The sequence below is a fragment of the Delphinapterus leucas genome, chromosome 14 (genome assembly GCF_059928025.1).
Source record: "Delphinapterus leucas isolate spDelLeu-1000000601 "Yukka" chromosome 14, BTC_Dleu_Yukka2, whole genome shotgun sequence".
NCBI lineage: Eukaryota > Metazoa > Chordata > Mammalia > Artiodactyla > Monodontidae > Delphinapterus > Delphinapterus leucas.
In genome coordinates, this window is record NC_143142.1 from 39999820 (window position 1) to 40018880 (window position 19061).

Genomic DNA, 19061 nt, shown 5'->3' on the forward strand with positions numbered 1-19061 from the left:
CTTGTGTCCGTCCTGGCCTGCAGCACTGACACCCCCCTCTAATTGTTAGAGGCCTCTGCGGGCTCCGTTTTGGTGAGATGTCCTGCGTGCAAGACCAAGCCTCAGCCCTGGGAGGTGGGGGGTTCGCATCCTTTTCCCCAGAGGCCGACGTGACAGCTCGAGTAATACACTCGATGTCTCTGTTCACCTGTAAAATATAGCAGATGGGGCATCTGAAGAATTTCCTCCAAAGTACCTTTACCTCTGGGCACACTACAACTTGCACTAGTGGCTGTCTTTAAATTGTGTACGTTCTGCCACTCCCAGTTCCCCAGAGCTCCTTTGATCTCACACTCAGTACGCGTGTGCAGTGCCATAGGTATCGTTGGCGCCCAGGGTCTGAGAATTGACGGGACTTGTCCTTTGACAACTGAAACTCATCTGGGAAACCACAGTGTCTTTGGTGTAGGTTCTGCAGGCAGTGGCAGTTGCCTCTGCTGTCTCACCCCATTCGCCGCGAGCCTCCTTCCCGCTAGTCCGAGATCCACCGTGAGGCTCTGGAGAAGAGGACTCTCGGATCTCTGCCCCGGCCGTGGGGAGGTGGGGCGGTCCAGGTCCCCGCCTCAGCCGCGGGGGTGGCAGCCAGAGACACGCCTTTTGCTCTCCCAGCCGGCGAAGCTGGCAGCGCGCAGCGCGCTGGCGGAGACAACGTCTGCGGGCCGAGACCGGGCGCTGTCAGTTCCTTATCCGGCGGGTGCCAGCTGCGGCCGCAGCACGTTCCAAACCCGAGGAGCCGCCCCCTCGCCGCGGGCTCCCGGCGCGTGGGGGCGCGGGCGCGCCTCCGCCGACACCGCCCACACTCGGGCCGCGCTAGCTGGTAGCCTGAGGATCGTCCGCCGAGAACGCGGTGTCCCCGAGCCCCTTCGCCGGCCGCCGAGGCAGGAGGACCGCGCGCGGCGAGATGGCGGCAGCCGGGCGGGCTCGGGGCTGGGCACCGCGGTCAGTGCTGCCACTGCTGCCGCTGCTGCCGCTGCTGCTGCCGCCGCCCCCCGCCGAGTGCGCGACCGCTCGGGACCCCGCGGCCCCGGCGCGGCGCAGCCTGCACCCGCCCTACTTCAACCTGGCCGAGGCGGCGAGGATTTGGGCCACCGCCACCTGCGGGGAGCGGGAGCCCGGCGGCACGCGACCCCGGCCCGAGCTCTACTGCAAGTTGGTGGGGGGGCCCACCGTCCAGAGCAGCGGCCATACCATCCAGGTAAGGTCCCAGGTCCCTCCCGGGCGGGCTCCCTCCCCGCGCGGGCCAGCCACCCTGGGCGAAGGGGTCGGGCCTTTTCCCCGCACTCTCGGGACCCGAGGCGACCAGGAAGGGCTCCCCCAACCCCTGCGCGGGTCGGCGACCCCTGGAGGAGGTGGGGGCGGTGTCCCCCGGGAGTGGTACTGGGGAGCACCGCCTCCGCCGATGCGCCGCTCGGGGCCGGGATGGGTATGCTTTGCCCATCCCGAGGTGAATGCAGGCTGAGGTTAAGTTTGGGCTTGCCCAGGGGAAAGTCCGAAGCTGCGCTCTCGGGATGTATTGAACTGTGGTCCTGTCCTGCCTCCGTCACCGAGGTAGCGCCTGGCCAGGGCTTGAGCCCCGCTGGGCTTCACCGGCGCCCCTCCTTCGAGGCCCTTCATCTCCCCGACCTTATGCAGAGAAGCTGGTAGCAGTTAGATTCCGTGGTGTATTTAAAGAGAGAACTTTTAGATTGTATCAGTAGTACCACTCCCATCTCACCAGAAAAACGCACCTCACCCCACAGCCTGAAGTGCCACCATCCAGAGCCATTAGGCGCGAGTGGACAGAGACACGGTGCTCAGAGTCCATCAGACTCCTACTGCGAACACCTGTGTAAATGCTAGTGTCGCTGATGCTTCATCAGCATCTGGAAATGTGCCAGGTCCTTACACACGAGCCTCACAACAGCGCTGGGCACTGGATCAGGTGACCAGGTTAAGAAATGTGCCTACGTCATCATGGAGGACATCTGGATTTGAACCCAGTCCTGACTCCAAATCCTCTTTACACTAAGACGTCGTTGCCTCCCTCCCTCTCCCGGGAAGTATTGCTGAGGAAATTGTTGCCAGAAGAGGGAGTAATTTTGGAGTTTGGGCTCCCAAAGCGAAAGATTATCATTCCGAGTCTAGGTCAGTCTTTTAGAAAGTCTTTTGACTAAGCACTCCCATAAATGACAGGTTGTTGAACATGCAGTATATTCTTATGCGATAGATGCTAATTTATTTATAAATTACATGCATGTATGACTTTATTAATTTGTGTGTACTATAAAATATACAAAAATAGAAATAAAAAGAATAATGATGAAAATGCTTTTTTCTTTATTAAGAGCCCCAAATAGGGCTTCCCTGGTGGTGCAGTGGTTGAGAATCTGCCTGCCAATGCAGGGGACATGGGTTCGAGCCCTGGTCTGGGAAGATCCCACGTGCCGCGGAGCAACTGGGCCCGTGAGCCACAATTACTGAGCCTGCGCGTCTGGAGCCTGTGCTCCACAACAAGAGAGGCCGCGATGGTGAGAGGCCCGCGCACCGCGATGAAGAGTGGCCCCCACTTGCCACAACTAGAGAAAGCCCTCGCACAGAAACGAAGACCCAACACAGCCATAAATAAATAAATTAAAAATTGCAACCTCCCTTAAAAAAAAAAAAAAGAGCCCCAAATAATTTTGCTCTCTTTAAATGTTTTGTGACTTTGTATAACCAGTTATAAACAAATATTCAAATGTTAATCATATATATAATTATTTTTGACAAGTGTAGTTTAGCACATATGATATAGCCATTCATAGTTAGTTTTACATTAATACTGGAATTTAGTAGTTGTCATCACTGAAAAAATACCTCAAAAATATGTAAATTCAAATGAAAGAACTGCATTGACTCCTGAGTTCCAGAGCCAGCTGCATAATTTACTGTCTATTGCAAAATGAAATGGAGCTGCTTGTTCAAAAATTATGAATTTCAAGATGTGGGGATAGCAGAGCATTAAACTAAGTGAGGGGCCTTTCTAGGAGTGGGACCCTGTGAGAATTTCCTAAATTGTGGTACTCATACTTCTGCTCCATCCTCCAATTATTCTAAAAGTTTTTTTTTTTTTTGCGGTACACTGGCCTCTCACTGTTGTGGCCTCTCCCGTTGCGGAGCACAGGCTCCGGACGCGCAGGCTCAGCGGCCATGGCTCGCGGGCCCAGCCGCTCCGTGGCATGTGGGATCTTCCCAGACCGGGGCACGAACCCGTGTCCCCTGCATCGGCAGGCGGACTCTCAACCACTGCGCCACTAGGGAAGTCCTTTTTCACACATTTTTAAAACAACACCTTTTCTTTGATGGAACAAAGTACTACCATTATTTTGTAAATATCTATCAGGTAGTATATTACTGGTAGTCACTTGTCATCCCAGCAAAAGTCAGCCTATTTGGAATTTTTGTGAAAAAAAAATGTATAACTCATCTTTAAATTTAAGAAGTCTTTTAAGTACTTTTCCATGCGAAAACCAGTGAGCCTGTGTAGTCAAAAGTATTTCATAATCACTCCCTAGTTCAGTACAAGGTTTTAACTGTTCTGCTATTTAGGAGAATAGAATCCACATGTCCACTTTGCCAGGTGCACTTACGCTTCGTGTGTCCTGGTCAGCTGATAGCCTGGTGAAACCTCTCCTCTCCCCTTGAACAGACACTCAGGACTCTTGTGACCTCCTAACTTGTGGACTGGATGAAGGCCTTTAGGCAATCTGTATATTAAGTATTAGAAAAATTGAATTTCTTCACTTTAAGTAAAATAAACAGTTTTAATATTCCCTTCTTGCACCCCACTAGATTGCCTGGCACACCCAACTTTGGAGAAAATTGTTCTAATTGTGGGGAGAGTAAATGTAAGGAGAGGGAAGTCATCGAGGTAATTTTCAGCCGTCTCTTCTCCCCAGATTTGCCTAGAAATGGGCCAACTCTTATTCTCCTCAGCTGGAATTTTTATTAAGTGTCATAAGTTGGCACTACTGTTTTGGGAAGTCCAGAAAAGTCACGTTTCTTGTTCCAATTGAGTTTCCAGAACAGGTGCTTAAACCTGGGTCCACAGGCCTAGATAGAGTAGGAAGTGCCTTTCTGAACTCACTCAACAGACTGCATTTCTAGGCCAAGGTGTAGCCCGCAGGAAAAGGATGCTATCTGGTGTTTTGTCTTATTCTTTCTGTAAAAACTGGGGATGAACAAAAGTGCTTTCTGCGTTCACAGTTGAGGGCCTGAGCAGGTGCACTGATTGCTGATGTGAGAGGTTCTCATGTAATGAGGAGAGAAGCATGTTGGAGACAAGAAGGAGAAGGCAAATTCCAGAAGCTGGGCTGTTAGACACTTGTTCTAGCCCAGTGTTGGCAGCAGCTGGTGCAGACCTGCCTTTCAGAAAAGTGGGTGTGGTGGGAGACAGGTGGAGGAAAGGAAGAGAGCTTATGGTTAATCATGTGGCTGTACCTGAGTGATGATCATTTTGAATCTGCTCATGTACAGCTCAAGATGGGGAATGGAGAAGAGTTAACAAAAAAAGTTCTACTTCTTTGAACTTTCTAAAAATAGATCTTTGGGAACCAGCCAGAGTTTAGAATTTCAGGCCAAAAGGATGCAAGAAATGTAAAAAAATGGATAAAAGTCACATCTTAGAAAAAAACCCAGGGTTTATGGTCCTGATTCTATAATAACAATGCTGATACTTGAACGGTAGCGTGTGTCAACAGGCAGAGCATTTAAAAAGTCTGCATTTTGTTTGTTGGGTGAAAAATGTTTGCTGTGGTTTCTCTGGACTTAAGATTCATTAAATAAGATTTTATATACCTGCTACTGCTCAGACATTAAGTTTCTGGTGTTTGAGAGCTCTGTGATTCAGGGATCCTATCTGTCTGGTTCACGGCTATCTCTCCAGTGCTGAGCACAAAAGCCTGGAACAGAATAGGTGCTTGGAAAATATTGAATGAAAGGATGGTGGAGTGAAGGTACAGTTGAAGTTAATATAAAGAGGAAACAAGAAAAGTATGCAAATTAGTTCTATCCTGATGAAAAGTAATTATAACCGAAATATGTCACAATTTGCACTTTAACTTTAAATGTTTACTTACCTATGGGGTGTAAAGACATTATTACAGTCGGCCCTCAGTATCCTTGGGTTTCGCATCCACAGATTTAACCAACTGTGGGTCAAAAATACTCGGGAGAAAAAAAATCCAGAAAGTTCCCCAAAGCAAAACTTAAATTCGCCCTTTACTGGCAACTATTTACATAGCATTTACATTGTATTAGGTATTATAGGTAATCTGGAGATGGTTTAAAGTACGTGGGAGAATGTACGTACGTTATATGCAAATACTATGATGTCATTTTATACAGGGGACTCGAGCATCTGCATATTTTGGTATCTGTAGGGTTCCTGGAACCAGTCCTTCACAAATACCAAGGGAGGACTGAATTTACTGACATCTGATAGAGGTGATGATAAAATGGAAGTGGAAGGCTGTGTTGAAAATATAACCTTGGGTTTGGTTTAGCTTGACATAAACACTATGCTCACAAGAAATGACCTGCACATATTTACCAAACATATGATCTTTTTTTTTTCTTTTTTCTGGCCACGCTGTGCCGCTTGTGGGATCTTAGTTCCCTGACCAGGGATCAAACCCGCGCCCCCTGCAGTGGAAGTGCAGAGTTACCACTCGACCGCCAGGGAAGTCCCAGCAAACATATGATCTTGATTTTGTACATCGACAGTTCAACATATTTTTATAAGTTCTTTCAGTGCACTTTGATTTATGCATAAGAGTTTGTATTTAACCTAAATGATATTGATAGAGAAGTACACTCACCTGAGTTATGGCTAAGAGCGAGCATGCTTGCCACAAAGCAGTCCCAGTTGTGTGTTTGTGTAACTTGCAGTAATAGCCATAAAGGAAACTCAACTTCACTAAGGCTCTGTTTACAGAACTATTGTGAAAGAGAGCCATTTGTTAACTTCAACAAGGGCCTTTTCCTTTGTGATACAGATGTGAAAATTTTGGGGAAATCTAAAACATTTACTGTGTCCATTGATATATTTGTAACAATTATTAATAGAGTTATTTCAAAACTTCAAATGATTACAGCCAGCAGTTGAAGGACAAATGCTTCTTTTTTTTAAATAAATTCATTTATTTATTTTTGGCTGCATTGGGTCTTCGTTGCTGCGCGTGGGTTTTCTCCAGTTGTGGCAAGTGGGGGCTACTCTTGGTTGTGGTGCACGGGCTTCTCATTGCGGTGGCTTCTCTTGTTGCAGAGCACGGGCTCTAGGCATGTGGGCTTCAGTAGTTTTGGCACGAGGGCTCAGTAGTTGTGGCTCGGGGGCTCTGGAGTGCAGGCTCAGTAGTTTTGGTGCACAGGCTTAGTTGCTCTGTGGCATGTGGGATCTTCCCGGACCAGAGCTTGAACCCATGTCCCCTGCATTGGCAGGCAGATTCTTAACCACTGCACCACCAGGGAAGCCCCGAGGCATAATTTAAATACCATAACATGCAACCATTTTAAGTGTGAATTCAATAATTTTTAGAAAGTTCATAGAGTTGTGCAGCTATTACTAGAGTCTAGTTTTAGAACACACACATATATATATATAAATCCATTCTGCCAGTCTCTGCTTTTAACTAAGTCTAATCCATTTACATTTAAAGTGATTATTGATAATGAAGGACTTATTTCTGCCATTTTGCTATTTGTCTTATATATAAGACAAATGTCTTATATATGTCATATATATATGCATTATATATTTTTTGGTTCCTCAGTTCCTCTATTACTGTTTTCTTTTGTGTTTAATTAAATTTTCTAATGTGTCATTTTGATTTCCTCCTCATTTCCTGTTCTGTTAGTTTATTTTTTTTTAATTTATATTTTGGCTGTGCCATGCGGCATGCGGGATCTTGGTTCCCTGACCAGAGATTGAACCTGTGCCCCCTGCAGTGGAAGCTGGAGTCTTAACCACTGGACCGCCAGGGAAATCCCCTGTAAATTTTTTTTTTTTTTTTTTGTGGCACGCAGGCCTCTCACTGCTGTGGCCTCTCCTGTTGCGGAGCACAGGCTCCGGATGCGCAGGCTCAGCTGCCATGGCTCACGGACCCAGCCGCTCCGCGGCATGTGGGATCTTCCCGGACCGGGGCATGAACCCGCGTCCCCTGCATCGGCAGGCGGACTCTCAACCACTGCGCCACCAGGGAAGCCCCCCCTGTAAATTTTTAAAAGTAATTTTCTTAGTGCTTACTCTGAGGATTACAATTAACATCCTAAATTTATAACAATCCAATTTGATTTGACATCAACTTAATTTCAATAGCATCTAAAACTCTGCTCCTATATAGGTCTGTCTCCCCTTTTATGATGTTATTGTCACAAATTACATCTTTACACATTGTTGCCCCTTGGGATAAAAACATAATTATTGTTCTATGCATTTGTGTTTTAAATCATATAAGAAAAAAAGTTACAAACCAAAAATACAATAATGCTGGCTTTTTAATTTACCTCTGTAGTTATTTGTACTGGTGTTCTGTATTTCTTTGTATGGCTTTGAGTTACTGTCTAATGTCCTTTATTTCAGTTTGAAGGACTCCCTTTAACATTTCTTGTAGGGCAGGTCTACTAGCAACAAACTCCTTCAGCTTTTCTTTGGGAATGTCTTAATTTCTCCTTCATTTTTGAAGAATAACTTTACCAGGTATAGAATTCTTGACTGACAGTTTTTTTCTTTCAGCACTTTATTGTCTCACTGCCATCTGGCTTCCATGGTTTCCAGTGAAAAATAGGGTGTTAATCTTATTGAGGATCCCTTATATGTGATAAATTGCTTCTCTCATGTTGCTTTCAAGATTTTCTCTTTGTCTTTTGACAGTTTGTTTATAATGTGTCTCAGTGTGGATCTTTCTGTAGATGACTAGCCTTTTTATGGCCCAGTTTTCTTAAATGACCAGGGAAACTCCTGTGAGGGAAAATACAACATCATCTCACTGTAGATATTATCAAACTACTCTCACTTAGAGATGAAGAACTCTGGCTCTACAATCATGTAGACCTGAGTTTGAATTCTAACTCTACCAGCTCTCTGACCTTGGAAAACTGCAAAATCTTACTTTTCTTATATATAAAACAGGATTAATAAACCTGTGTATCTCACATAAAAGCACTTAGTATTTTTCTTGGCACATAGTTAGTGCTCAATAAATGTGTTTTTTCATGGAGAGAAAAAATTCTTTTTAAGACTTCTGAAGTGGTAAGCTACAAAAATGATTTATCACAATAGTCATTTTAAATTTTTGAGTGAAAAGTTCTTTTAATGATGACGTGTACAGTGCATTATACACTGAACACATTTGGCATGCTGAATAATCCACAGGCATAAAGACATTTATAGCCTTCTATAGAACAGCAATGTTGAATTGTTTTGGCAATGCATTAATAACTAGTTCAGATATTATTTATGTAGGGACTTCATTTATTTATGTACTTTCTGGTAACACAAGATGTTCCAGGGTCACTTTTAATTTTCTTTGCTCCAGCGTTGGAACTAACTACTTTTCCAAAAATCTCTGTTTTTTTTTTTTTTTTTAAATTGAGTGTGGTGTGTAGAAACCAAGTCTGGATATGAGGTGTGCTCATTGTTACTGGTGTGTCATTGCTTCTAGACCCTTTCAGGGGACAGAGCTAGGAGTTATATGTATATCTACTAATTCCTATATACACCCACATCATATATACACACACTTTTATCAGCTAAACTAACATTTTGGGGGAGGTATTAATTTTTTAAGGTGAATTTTGGTAACACTAATACATTCTTCCAGATCATAAATTTATTTCCCGTTGTGATTTAGGCTTTCACGAAACCTGTGTTAACTTTTGCTCAACATTGTGGAACCATTTGCCTAGTGAGGAAAAGATTTATTAAATGGTACCTCAGTGGTCTTAGTCAATAGAACTGCCTGTGTTGTGCTGTATACATGGGCTCTTGGCCAAGGGGGCTGAAAATCCAGCCCGGGCAAGGCTGTATCTGCTCGGAGGCAGGGAGCCTTTTTCTGCTTCTCAAAAAAGAGCTGTTTGCATGAGCTAGCAGATCCTTGATTAGATCCCTCCTGCCAACAGGGTGGAACCTGCCCTGGGGAGAGCCAACTCATTGAGTCCCATGTGTCCTGCCCGTTTCTCAATATCATAAGCATATTGTATTCTCTTGGTTTTCCCATCCTAGATGTTTAGAAAATACATGTGGAAGTAATAAATGAATATTAGCTTGAGAGAAATATAGGTTTTAATTAGATTATCTATGCATATCTTAACTGTGGGGTATGATGTAATTCTCCATTACTTTCAAGTTGCACTATATACTGTGTACAGGAGTGATACCAAATTAAGGGGGGGCGGGCAGAATGGGGAATAGGGAGAATAGCCTAGTAACCAGGAGACTTGCTCCCCTGTTGTTTTTTTCTTTTTTTGGTTCAATAGCTCCCCTATTTAATGTGGAGTATTAATTTAACACTTAACCGGTACCTGGCACTGTTCTGAAGCCCCTTTCACAAACTTCTTCATCCTCACAACAATTTATAAAGGAGGTACTCTTAGCACACTCAATGTACAAATGAGGAAACTGAAGCACAGAGAGGTTAAGTGATTTGTTCAAGGTCACACAGCTAGTATGTGGAAAAGCCAGGTACCCTGGCTGCAGAGTTGTGCTATGCAGTGCTATGCTGCCGCTGCCGAGCCAACTCCTCTTCCCTCCGAGTTCCAGCCAAACTGTGCCACCTCCCTAACTCCATTCATGGCCTTGGAGCCATTGATTTTCATGTCTGTATCCTTATTAATTCATGAGCTTCCTGAGTGTGAGGCCACATTTTCCTGCTGTTTGTCTTCCCTGCGGCAGCTTATCACAGACACTTCATAGATGCTTTTTGGAGAAATGTGCAAAGGGCAACACCATCATAGACCTTTCCTACTAGAGCAACACCTTGATGGAAGTGCTGTTTGACAGAAAGAATACCTGACTCTCAACAACCTGCCTCTGGAAGACAGTTGTGGCCCTGGTGTGTTGAATTTCAAAGTAATGCCTAATGTAGTGGCAGAGACCAATGACTAGGACTGGACCGCCAGAAGCTGGAAGAGGCAAGGAAGGATCCTTCCTCTACAGGTTTCAGAGGGAAAGGGGCCCTGCCAATGCCTTGATTTCAGACTTTCAGCTTCCAGAACTGTGAGACAATAACTTTCTGTTGTTCTAAGCCACCCAGTTTGTGGTACTTTGTTACGGCAGCTCAGCTTAGTCCGTTTGGGCTGCCGTAACAAAAAAATAGATTGATAGCTTATAAACAACAGAAATTTATTTCTCACAGTTCTGGAGGCTGGGAAATCCAAGGTCAAGGTGTGGGCAGATTCAGTGTCTCCTGAGGACCCACTTCCTGTTCGCTGATTGCTGTTTTTTCACTGTCCTCACAAGGTGGGAGGGGTGAGGGATCTCTCCAGGGCCTCTTTTATAAGGGCACTAATTCCGTTCATGTAGGTGGAACCCTCATCCTAATACCATCATCTAGTGGGTTAGGTCTTAACATATGAATCTGGGGGAGGGACACAGATATTCAGTCCCTAGCAGTAGCTTCAGCTTTAAGCCAGGTCACCAACCTCTCGGTCAGTCAGCAGTGTTTAATGGACCAGCGTGTGAGTTATCTGTGTATGGGAGGGTGGAGGATGGGGGACTACATGAAGCTCTTGGGTGGTCCTACGGTCTCTGCTTTTGAGACTTTGCAATCTGATATTCATAATTAGTCCCTGAACAGAATAAGGAGAGCTCTTGGTTGAACAAATATTTAGGGATCACCCATATTGAGAGTAATCCTTAAATATGAGGAATATATCAGTGGGGCATAAAATAAGGATTGCCTAATAACACGGGTGGGGTGGTGGGAGTCTGGGGGCTCTGGACACAGTGAGCTGCACAGAACCCAGTGGTTGGGTGATTCCTTTACTAGTGAGGGCTCTGGGGGCTGCATCAGGGGAAGGATGGGGTGGGATTGTGAAATGAAAGGCCCAGCTCCTTGTTTCCTGAGATTGGCTCTGCAGAGACTGAATATGGCTGAGGATTTGTGTGTACACAAGACATTGGTGGCAAAGATTCTATGCGAGGTAGTTTGCCTAGTGATTTGACGAGAACACAAAAATTTTAGACTTTCAAACTTTCCTATATGTCTTTTTTTTTTTAAAGGAACTGAAGCTTTTTTTTTTTTAACATCTTTGTTGGGGTATAATTGCTTTACAATGGTGTGTTAGTTTCTGCTTTATAACAAAGTGAATCAGTTATACATATACATATATGTCTTATCTGTTTCTAAGTGATGTTCCTATTTCATTGTGACAGCTGATCACTTAATGTATCTTTAATGTGACATTGAATTTCGAATGTTTTTAATGTACCAGAAGAAGTAGCAGAAGTTGCTGGGAGACCTCTTCAGGAAAATCTTTTAGTAAGATTGCCACAAACTAGTTGATTTTTTTTTTTCCTCTTGTTTTATTTCATTATCTTTTAGGTCAAATAGTAGACTTTTATTTAAATAAAAATATACCTTGAAGGCACTTTTTCTAATAGAAATACCAGGACCTGATAAAGTTTTCATTCCCTTTCTCTGAGCACCATGCTGGTTTTGAAGTAACACTTCATACCCCTCACATACTTGGTGTTACATGCAGCCGCCTTTTTCTTTGATCCGTTGCTTGCCTTGATTCTGGAGTGTGGTTTTTCCCTAGCTGTAATAGATAGCAACTGTCACTGGAGCTTAGGAAGACCATAGCTGAAAGAGTAAATCTGCTTGATTAACCACAAGGAAGATGAGGCCAAGGGCCTTCACAATCATGATAGGGATGTTTGTAACCAATGGTTCTCCATCTTCACTGAAGACAAAATACAAAGGGTGGTGTAGCTTTGCAGAGCGAAGGATTGAGTTCAGCTGTGGAGAAGGACTGCCTCCAGTGCACTGCACCACTGAAAGGATTTTCAGAGAGGAGGGCGAGAAGGCTGTCTCCAGGTCAGAATCGTCTGTGTGATTTTAGGTTGCATCATAGGCAATCCAAAGGCTTTAATTGGGGCCTAGCCGGGGCCTGGCATGGGCAGCTGCCCTCCCCACACCAGTGCCTTGCAGTTTTCTGGAGGGAGCTGCAGTCAAGGAGTCAGGCCCCCGTGGACCAGCCATGCTCATATACTTATCTAAATTCTCCGCCCTAGAGCCTCTGTTCAGAGGCCTCCATTGAGACTCCTTTTTGGGGTGCTGTCGGGGTGCTATGGGTGAGGCCCTTTCCCCCACTCGGACTTGGTACTGTTCTACTCCTCTCTGCATCCCCCTCCCAACTCCCTGGGTGCATAAGAAGGCAGGAGCCTTTTGTTTGGGGTTCCTGGGCAGTGTGCTCATTCTCCTGTCATCTGACCCTTGCCTGGTGCCCTTCCATGGGGGAAATGGAACCCTGGGGAGCTGGCACCTTTCTCCTTTGCCCTTTGCCTGCACAGTCAGGCACAGGAAGTGAATGGTCTTGATTGCTGCTTTCAAATTAGCCCCTTGTCCTCCTTGACCACCTAACACCTGGCAGCTCACCCAGAGCTGTCTTTTGTGGACGATCCCTATTGTAGCTTTTTATCACCTAAGGAAGGAACTGCCGCCTGGAAGCATGCATGTACACATACTTGTGTGCAATATTCATCCACTACTATATTTAACAAATATTTATTGACATCTCTGTGCCAGGCACAGAGGACAGGGATATGATGGGCTGGGAGTACAATTCCTAACAAGGCAGAAAAAAGGTCCCTGCTTATAAGCACCTAACCTTCTATGGGGAGACTGTAACCAGTGAGCAAACTAATATGATAATTATAGATTGTTATTGTGTCTTGGAGAGAATAAATGGGATTTTGCGATTGAGATTAAAGAGGAAAGCTTCTATAGGTCAAGTAGATGGAGAAGCTTTTCTAAGGAGTGTTATTGGTACAGAAAGCTGAGGGTTGAGAGGAAGTCAGCCCCAAGGAAAGGCTGGGAAAATGTGTTCCCAGCAGAGGACCATCAGGTGCAAGGGCCCTGAGGTGGGAACATGTTTGGTGTTTCTAGGAACTCAGAAAGCCACGCTGCCCTAGTTTGTATATGGTTTGAATGTTATCTCTGAGTGAGGCCACTTTCCAGAATTTATAAATACTTCGTTTTATTTTTGTATGTATGTATTCCCTTTCTGGTTCTCAAAAGAATTTAGGTGACTGATAAAATTTTAAAAGGATGAATGAAAGAGTTGAGGGCATTAGGACAATGAGAAAATAAAGTGGTAAAGAGTGTAGTAGGGCTTCCCTGGTGGCGCAGTGGTTGGGAGTCCGCCTGCCGATGCAGGTAGTTATTTCATAAGGAGATTAATAACTGAAATGGAATTGAGAGGGAAATATTTGGTTTGAGGAATGCCTCAGGTCAAGGTCAGACTCTCTCCTGAGGACAGTATCTGGCCCTTACCAGGTCAATAGTTGACGGTTGGATGAATAAACTGTCAAGGCAGAGCTGCTTTTGTAAATCTAGGCTTTGGGATGAAGCTCTAAAGCCACCAGGGAAGCCCGAGACTAAATAATTTGACTAACATTTTGAAGCTGTGACTGGTAGAGGCAGGATTTAGACCTCCATCATTCTACTCCAAAATGCATCTCTTTGAAACAAATTAAAAGAAAAACCCTCTGTAATTTAGCCTGAGTGGACAGTTTTTGAGTAATAGGTATACATTTTGCAGGTGTTTGCTTATCTGCCTTAAAAAATACATACCTGGGCTTCCCTGGTGGCACAGTGGTTAAGAATCCGCCAGTCAATGCAGGGGACACGGGTTCGAGCCCTGGTCCGGGAAGATCCTACATGCTGTTGAGCGACTAAGCCCGTGTGCCACAGCTACTGAGCCTGCGCTCTAAAGCCCGCCAGCCACAGCTACTGAGCCCACATGCTGCAACTACCGAAGCCCACACGCCTAGAGCCCATGCTCTGCAACAAGAGAAGCCACTGCAACGAGAAGACTGCGCACCACAAAGAAAAGCAGCCCCCGCTCGCCACAACTAGAGAAAGCCCGCACGCAGCAACGAAGACCCAACACAGCCAAAAATAAAGAGATAAAAAATAAATAAATTAAAATATACGTACCTGGAACCAACCTGGAGCCCCTTGTTTGGTCTCTCAAATCCCTTGCTCCAGGAACCCGGCACACTAGAGGGCAAAGCGCCCCCTTCTGGTGGGGCGAAAGCTGTGTGTGGGCCGCAGAGCTGGGCGCTCTCCTGGGCTGTGTGATCGCCCTTCACCCCACTCTGTGCAGACGTTTAGGTGCTCAGGACATTTACAAGATGCTTGTCTTAGCTGTAGGTGACCACGCCCATGTGCTTTGTGTCTCTCAGAATGGAGAACGTTCTGAACAAGGTTTTGGTAAAGGAGCAATCCCAAGTTTGGAATGGGCACACTCCAGAATGTTCTCCACATCAGGGCTCCAGCTGGCTTGGGTCTGGCCACTTGAGACAGTGCCTTTAAGGCACATAACCTCAGGAGCCTCGGTGAGTGATGGTGAGGAGGAGGGTTCGCGGTAGCGCAAACGTGGTGATCATGAAACAGGGCTGTCGATGGGTGAGCGTGGTTAGATCTTGCCGTGTTTTCTGTGCCTGCCGCAGGGCACGGGTGCAGCTAAGCTTCTGTCAGATCGGGTTCTCTCCTCAGCTGGATCTCTTCCCACACATCTGGTCGTGGGCAGGTGTTTGGAAAATCACATAATTGCTATTGCAGTGTGGCCTCACTCCATCCAAATCTAAGACAGGGCTCTTTGATGCAGCTTCCAGAGCAGCCAGGCCAGGATGGAAAGCGTTCTGAGCTGTAAGGACTGTGGCCAGACCCACACACGGGCCCTGGTTCCTGCACATCCCGGCTGTGTGGTTTGAGGTGAGGCCCTTCACCTCCGTGAGCCTTCACTTCTGGGTCTTTAGGTCCTGATTTGATACGCATCTGAGAATGTGGTGAAGATTCGTCAGGGAAGGCTTGGCATGTCTCTCCTGGGCTCCCACGCCCCACACGCTCGCTTGATCCCAGCCCCTGCTGGTGACATGTTGTGTTTGAGTTACTTCTCTTCCATCCCACTGAATTTCTTCCGGGGCCAGGTCCAGCTCTTAGCGTTTGTTCCTTTGTTTTTACCCCAGCATCCAACACAGTGCTCCACACACTGGTGGCGATTTGGAAAAGCTGAATAAACGAATGACTGTTCAGACAATAAAAGAAGTCGTGTTAGGGAGTGGTGCTGTAATCAACCTCTAGTTTCTTAGAACAAGACAGTGTTTATGCTGTGAATTCAGTTGCACAGTATTATATATGAGAGGCTTTTGGTTAAGGAGAATCATCAAAAATGTGAGCAACTAGGACAGACTGTTTTTTTTCCCCATCTTTCTAAATGAGGGTAGGTCACTCCGTGGGCTTCTGGGCAAACACTAGCTTGTCCTCTGGGGACCTCCAGCCTTGGATCTCTACTCTCTTTTGTTGTTTATTTGAACAATTTTGTCCCCTTTCCTTCTAGCCCCTTCTATTACATTTGCTGTTTTCCACACGACTAGGCTAATAGTAGCTTTGACACAATTCAGAGCGTGAGTCCCTTGTCTTGTTTATCTTTCAATATTCTCATCTCTGTCTGGAATAGCTTCTGATACAGAGTACATGGTCAATGCGCGTTTGTTGCCTGGATGGATGAATAACTGAACACAAGGATGTAAGAATCCTCTGTTCTCTGTCTGTCCCCCTCTTCTCTGACTTCTACCAGTTTTTGTCCTGCTTTTATTTATGGTTATTTAAAAAATATTTGACCTCAGGTGCAGAATTAGATTAGATTATGGATTGTTCATGACCCTCAGGTTAAGACAAGCTTTCATCATTGGTCCTTGCATGATAAGCCTTAATGTGTATGTGGATGGATGGATTTAAAATAGTATAACAAGGGACTTCTCTGGTGGTCCAGCGGTTAAGACTCCACCCTTCCACAGCAGGGGGCACGGGTTTGATCCCTGGTCGGGGAACTGAGATTCTGCATGCCGTGCAGTGCAGCCAAAAAAAAAATTTTAATAGTATAATAAGCACCCATGAACTTGCTACCAAAACTCAAAATAGGGCCTTAGCAATAACTTATGTCTAACCATATGATTTCCCCACCTCCCGTCTCTCTTTTTCTCTCAATCTGGGGTAACCATCATCCTGAATCCTTTATTAATTTTTCCTTTGCTTTCCTTTCTATGTAGTTTTTTTTTTTTTTGCGGTATGTGGTATATATATACCACATCTTTATCCATTCATCTGTTGATATGTGGTTGTATATGTGGTATATATATACCACATCTTTATCCATTCATCTGTTGATGGACCCAATGTTCTTAATTTTAATGTAGTCAAATCTGTCTCTTCCTTTGTGGTCAGTGCTTTCTGAATCTTGTTTAAGAACTCATTCCTTGCTCCAAGTTCTTATTCACCTTTATTTTCCACTGAGAGATTTTAAACTTTTATTTCTAATGGTAAGTCCTTAATTCATCTATGACAACAAAAAAGGAACATCTCCATTCCTCATATCTATACTCTGGAGATGGAGATGAATGTAGATTATAAGCATCCACATCCTTGGAGGAGATTTGCTTCTATCACATGTAAGTCTTCTAAACTTCAAGAAATAATAATTTAATTCCCTCACCAAATAGTTAAACTGGTAAAATGATTTCTAGGGAGAAAATGGGAAAAATAAAAATCATTAAAGGGCAAAATACTCATAAATGTTAATAGGTCCTAGCTTAAATAGTTATCAATTATACTTATTATAATAATAAAATTTTGTAGAAAGGACTCAAACAATTTTTTGAAAAACCCTGAGGGGTTTATTCCTTTATTGGGCTTCTATGACATTCTAGGCTGAAGTGATATAGGGAAGGGAAGACACATGTGGCCTCTGGGCTCATGAACTAATGGGACTGCTTACCCCACGGTGCTGCTCCTGAGTTACAGAAGTATCTTCATGAAGGGTCAAAAGATAAAGTTGTACATAATATATCACCACATATGAAAGAGCCCTCTGTAACACACTCGATGAAAACATTCGGCCACACATTTAGTTCCACACCAGGATTGAATTTATTCTTGAGCATTAAAAAATTAACTTCCAAGATGCTTGTCAGGGGCAGAGTTACCCTTTTCTCACAGCACATTTCTGGAGGGGCTGCGGGTCTAAGTTTGCTTCTCTATCCCTCTCCTGTGTGGTAGTTATGCCCTTAGATCATTTAATTGGGGAGCAAAGCAGTTCAGTATGTGACATCCACTACTGGGTAAGCACGAGACTTTGAACCAGTTAAAAGTATATTCAATATATAAGAAAGGCATATGTTCAGCTTTTTGAGTGGTAATGGTGCTAAAATTCATTACAAAAACAAAACAAAATAAAACAAAACAAAATAGAATCAAGAGAATCTGCCTACTAAAAAAGAGTAATTCAGTAAGAAGATGAGATGATATCAGTAGAATCAGAATTCAGTAGAGATGATAATATCAAATAAATACCACTCCAGGATTCCCACTTACCTACTAAATTAACTGCCGACTTCTCACTCCAGTATCCACAGCCCAGCCACATCTCCCCCGCTTACCTTTCAAGTGTAGTTTTCCATTACTTATGCTCTTGTTCAAATGGACCAGCTGGTCTCTGTGCCTTTGCTGCTCATTCCTCCACCTGGAACACCTTCCTTGTTGACTGCTCACTGACACTTACCAACCTCCTCTCCATCCTCACAGGCAGCTGAAATCCCACCTCTTCCACCCTGCCTTAGACCCAGCGCTCTATACTCTTGCCAAACCTACTTCCTGTATGGTTACTTGTATGCTTATCACCTCCACTGGGGCTGTGAGCAGGGATCCTCTTTGTATCCCAGGGCTTGACACAGAGCTTGCAGAGGAGGATGTAAACAGCAAAAAGGATTTGCTGAAGGAGAACATCATTGCATCTCAGGCACTACAGGCTCTTCTTAAAGTGTCATACAAGACAAGAAAAACATAGCTCTAACTGATGGAAGATAAATATAATGTGTATCCTAGAAACACGATAAACAGAGGTATAAACAGGTGATATGGTTTAAGACTGAACGAAAAAGAGAAAGCCTTACTACTGTCTTCAGAAAACATTATGATGAAATTCAATAGCTGAATTCTCTAAGCTATAGAAAACAGTCTTTGTTTCAATTACCTCTTCTACTAAATTGATAAGAAAAAACTACTTGACAATAAAACAAGAGCTTTATTATTTCAGGGCCAGTTCTGTGACTATTGCAATTCTGAGGACCCCAGGAAAGCACACCCCATCACCAATGCAATTGATGGATCCGAACTTTGGTGGCAAAGCCCTCCTCTCTCCTCAGGCACGCAATACAACAAAGTCAACGTCACCTTGGATCTGGGGCAGGTGAGTTGGGGCATTTCATCTGGAATGAGGAAAAAGTAGTTTGGATCATTGTTTCTGTGGTTATTTCTCTCTTTACTTAATTTTTTATTGAAGTATAGTTGATTTACAATGTTGTGTTAGTTTCTGCTGTACCGCAAAGTGAATCAGTCATACATACACATATATCCTCTGTGGTTATTTCTGATATAATAATGATTATTTTAAAAACAAACTTCAGTTTCAGTTCACTAATCACTGTGAAACCTGTTACATTAATATTTGTGTCCCTTGTCACCCAGCACAGTGCGTGTCACGAGGCAGACACCCATACCCGTCTATTAAATGAGTTAAAAAATAGTTGTAAGTTGTATCATTGGCAAAGGTATTTTTGGCAGTGGTAGAGTACATATAACATAAAGTTTAACATATTAGCCTTTTTATTTTTTCTTTGCGGTACGCGGGCCTCTCACTGTTGTGGCTCCGGACGCGCAGGCTCAGCAGCCATGGCTCACGGGCCCAGCCGCTCAGTGGCATGTGGGGCATGTGGGATCTTC

General features: G+C 44.5%; 1 protein-coding gene across 2 annotated transcripts in view; it reads left to right on the top strand.

The window, feature by feature from the left end:
* Positions 1-854: 854 nt before the first annotated feature.
* Positions 855-19061, top strand: part of LAMA3 (laminin subunit alpha 3) — a 241526-nt gene continuing 223319 nt past the window's right edge. For both annotated transcript variants that reach the window (XM_089895011.1, XM_022586836.3), the window contains exons 1-2: positions 855-1234; positions 18376-18528. In XM_089895011.1, coding sequence (XP_089751137.1) covers positions 941-1234; positions 18376-18528 — 447 coding nt within the window. In that variant the 5' untranslated portion in view covers positions 855-940. The remainder of the gene's footprint in view (positions 1235-18375; positions 18529-19061) is intronic.